The sequence below is a fragment of the Populus euphratica genome, unplaced genomic scaffold, assembly GCF_000495115.2.
Source record: "Populus euphratica unplaced genomic scaffold, PopEup_1.0 scaffold1548.1, whole genome shotgun sequence".
NCBI classification, from domain to species: Eukaryota; Viridiplantae; Streptophyta; class Magnoliopsida; order Malpighiales; family Salicaceae; genus Populus; species Populus euphratica.
In genome coordinates, this window is record NW_011501396.1 from 20,546 (window position 1) to 23,657 (window position 3,112).

The window sequence follows — 3,112 nt, forward strand, 5'->3', positions numbered from 1 at the left end:
ATTTTTTTTTGTTTTTTTAATTTTTTTTGTGTGCGTGTGTGTAAAAGATATAGGTTATTTTTGAAAAAAAAAATCATTTACAATGAAAATTGATGAAGAAAAATGTGGAGAACATACTTTTGATGTTTGCCAACCCCCAACCTTTATAACGGAAAAATAAGCCCTTTTCCTTTTTCCAATTTGTAAATACAGTACATTTGAAGACAAACTCCGCTTTTCATGTTCTTGGAAAAAATGGTGTGTTACTCCATTACTGAACACACCCAATCAACTACTAGTTTTGGCTTGGAACCTGATCCTGAACTTGGATTTCGCTGCAATTCATTCAACAATGACAAAGCTCTTCTAGCACAATCCATATAGCAAAGCCAAAGCACTAAATAATTCACATCACCTCGATAAATAAACTACATTCATGTTTTCATCTGGATCACAGTATTTAAAACATACATCAAAAAATTTAAACACATTTAATCAACCCTTGTTCATCTTAGATGCATCTATCAAAGAGCCCGATGAGTCCCAGGCACAAGGAGCATATTCAAAGAGGTTGCATCACAAGAACATACTGCAACCGCGTATCTCCCAAGTCCCTGCAACAGTAATTAGATATAATATAAGGAACCAGCTGGAGGATAGGAAATGAGTTAGTTCAATTTAAAACAATACTCATGTTCACAACCAGACTTAAAGTGCAAAGTGTGGACAAGTACCACCCAAAATATTTTCTCAGGGAGAAGATACAGAAAAGATCTAGCGCTCAAAATTGACGCCTTGGCTTAGCTTCTGCAACTGAGACCCGAATTGCTCTGCCATCCAATTCCTGCACCAAACAAATTTTACCAAGTGACTCTTAATTTGTAGCTAAATAGACTTCGAAGTGCATTGGTGGAGTAGCAGTAGCAAGTGTCAGATTTGACATTATAAACTTCAGAGTTGCATTTTCACAAAAACTGCCAGACAATTTCCTTTGTGTGCAAACAAGTCCTCAAAATGAATGCAAATCAACTGTATTACAAATTTTATCAAAAAACATCAGGCTAATGAGAACCAAAACTCTCAAAGGCAATGGGACAAAAACACAAATGATTAGCACTATGTTCTAACCACAGAACACTCAATTGCAAAACTAGCAATTTTAGGATTTTAGTTTCAGCACATGGTAGCCCAATTGAAGAACAAGCACATATCTTCAAGAAAAATGGGAATGATATACTTACAGCGCCATTTAGGGAGTCAATGGCATTGTCAACCTCTTCAGCAGAACTATAAGTAACAAAACCAAAGCCCCTTGATCTACCACTATCCCTGTCATAAACAACTCTAGCATCCATCACCCTCCCTTTCTCTCTAAACAATGTTTCAAGTGCCAAGTTATCAACATTCCATGAAAGGTTGCCGACATAAACACGATTGCCAGAATCAAATGTTTCACCACCTCTAGGCCCTCTTGAAAAGGAACTTTCCTTCTGAGGAGGAGGTCCAAAATTCACCCTCAATGTCCTCCCATCGAGTTCCTGCATGATAATCACTTAGATACAATAAACCTAATTTGTATGCGCCATGGCATCATCATAAAAAAGAAAATAAAAGGATGCATAAATGGGGCAAAAACAATTTTTAAAACCACCAAGCAAGCTCCACTAAGTTGCACTCCCACCAAACAATCTCAAACAAAAGTGAGCACCACTTCAAACCCTTATAATTTTACAAACTATCCATCCATCTTTGTTTTCATTGACTTACATAGCCATTGAACTGTTTAGTTGCTGCTTCAACTTCTTCAATAGTCGCCATGGTCACAAAACCAAATCCTCTGCTTCTCCCAGTTACCTTGTCATATATTACCTTCCAAAAAGTAAAACGTTTAGCACATCAAAGCAGATGGTTACTAATCTTTCAAATAAAGCCAACCTCTAAAACTCAACCATGAGGATCCAAAGAAAACATTAAAGCTCATAGCAAACTAAAATTTTATTCGTTAAATTGGCTTCACCTAGAAACCATATAAAGACACTATCTTTAACCATATAAACAGACCCAACAGTAAAATACTCAATACAAAAATCATTACATAAAAAAAAAACGTTCCAATTTACAGGAAATATGAAAAAATTCTAACCTTAAAACACTCATGTTCAAAAAGAAGCAAAGCTAAAAGAGAAATAAAAGTAGGGTCATAAAAAAGAGCACGAGAGAGACAACACCTCAACCATCTCAACATTTCCAGCGGTTTCAAAGAGACCAGCGAGCCGGGCACTGTCAACATTAAAAGGAAGATTACCCACAAACAATTTGAGGTCTTGAGAGAAACTGCGCTCGTCCCCATCACTCAAGAAATCCTCTTCTTGTCCGAATTCAGATGAAATGGCAACATTTTTTAGAAACCGAGAGGACAGAGGCTGTTGCTGGTGTTGAAAGGAGAGAAGGAGAGAAACGGGCTTGAGAGAAGAAGTGGAAGAAGGAGATAGAAAAAAGAGCGAATTGGGTTTGCTGTAGAAAGATTTTATGGTATTTGGGTGATTGAGCGATGGGAGGACTAGTGAAGAGGCAGATGCTGCAGACATGGTTTCTCTCGTGTGTTCTGGCTTGGTTTTGAAATGAGATAAGGTTTTTGGAGGAGGAACGAACGAGGGAACAAGGAACGATATTTTGAAGTGAAGCGAGGTATTTATTGGCACATAGCCTGTGGGGCGTAGGGTTTGGGCCTTTTTGGTTCCGAGGATGTAAATGGAAATTGGGGAGTTTGGTAATAGTGTTGAAGAAAGCAAGTTGCAGGAACAAGTAGCATAGGCCGTTCAGGCCATGGCATTGATAGGATAACAAAACCCTGACAGTAAATAGTTTCGATATGATTTGATTAAATGTGATTACTTGGATTTAGAAATGTTTTTAGTAAAATTTATAGTTAAAATTTATATGTAGTAAAAAAATATTTATAAAATATTTGGTTAGTTGTGTTTTAAAATGTAATTGCAGTTATTTTTCAAAATATGTTTTACTTAAAAATATATTAAAATAATTTTTTTTTATTTTTAAGAAGTTATTTTTGATATTAGTTAATGAAATTAATCTGAAAACACTAAAAAAATATTAATTTAATTTAAAAAAA

General features: G+C 35.8%; 1 protein-coding gene across 2 annotated transcripts; it reads right to left on the minus strand.

The window, feature by feature from the left end:
* Nucleotides 1-304: 304 nt before the first annotated feature.
* On the minus strand, nt 305-2,689 carry LOC105117842 (ribonucleoprotein At2g37220, chloroplastic-like). 2 transcript variants are annotated; one of them, XR_840820.1, is made up of 5 exons: nt 2,208-2,689; nt 1,747-1,848; nt 1,221-1,517; nt 683-823; nt 305-593 (listed from the first exon to the last, which is right to left on the minus strand). XR_840820.1 is itself a non-coding variant. In XM_011015619.1 (5 exons), the coding sequence occupies exons 1-4, from the start codon at nt 2,565-2,567 to the stop codon at nt 761-763; spliced, it is 822 nt and encodes a 273-aa protein (XP_011013921.1). In that variant the 5' UTR covers nt 2,568-2,688; the 3' UTR covers nt 305-593; nt 714-760. The 2 variants fall into 2 exon arrangements, 1 of the variants encoding a protein (XP_011013921.1); XM_011015619.1 differs by having other exon boundaries at nt 714-823; nt 2,208-2,688.
* Nucleotides 2,690-3,112: the final 423 nt, after the last annotated feature.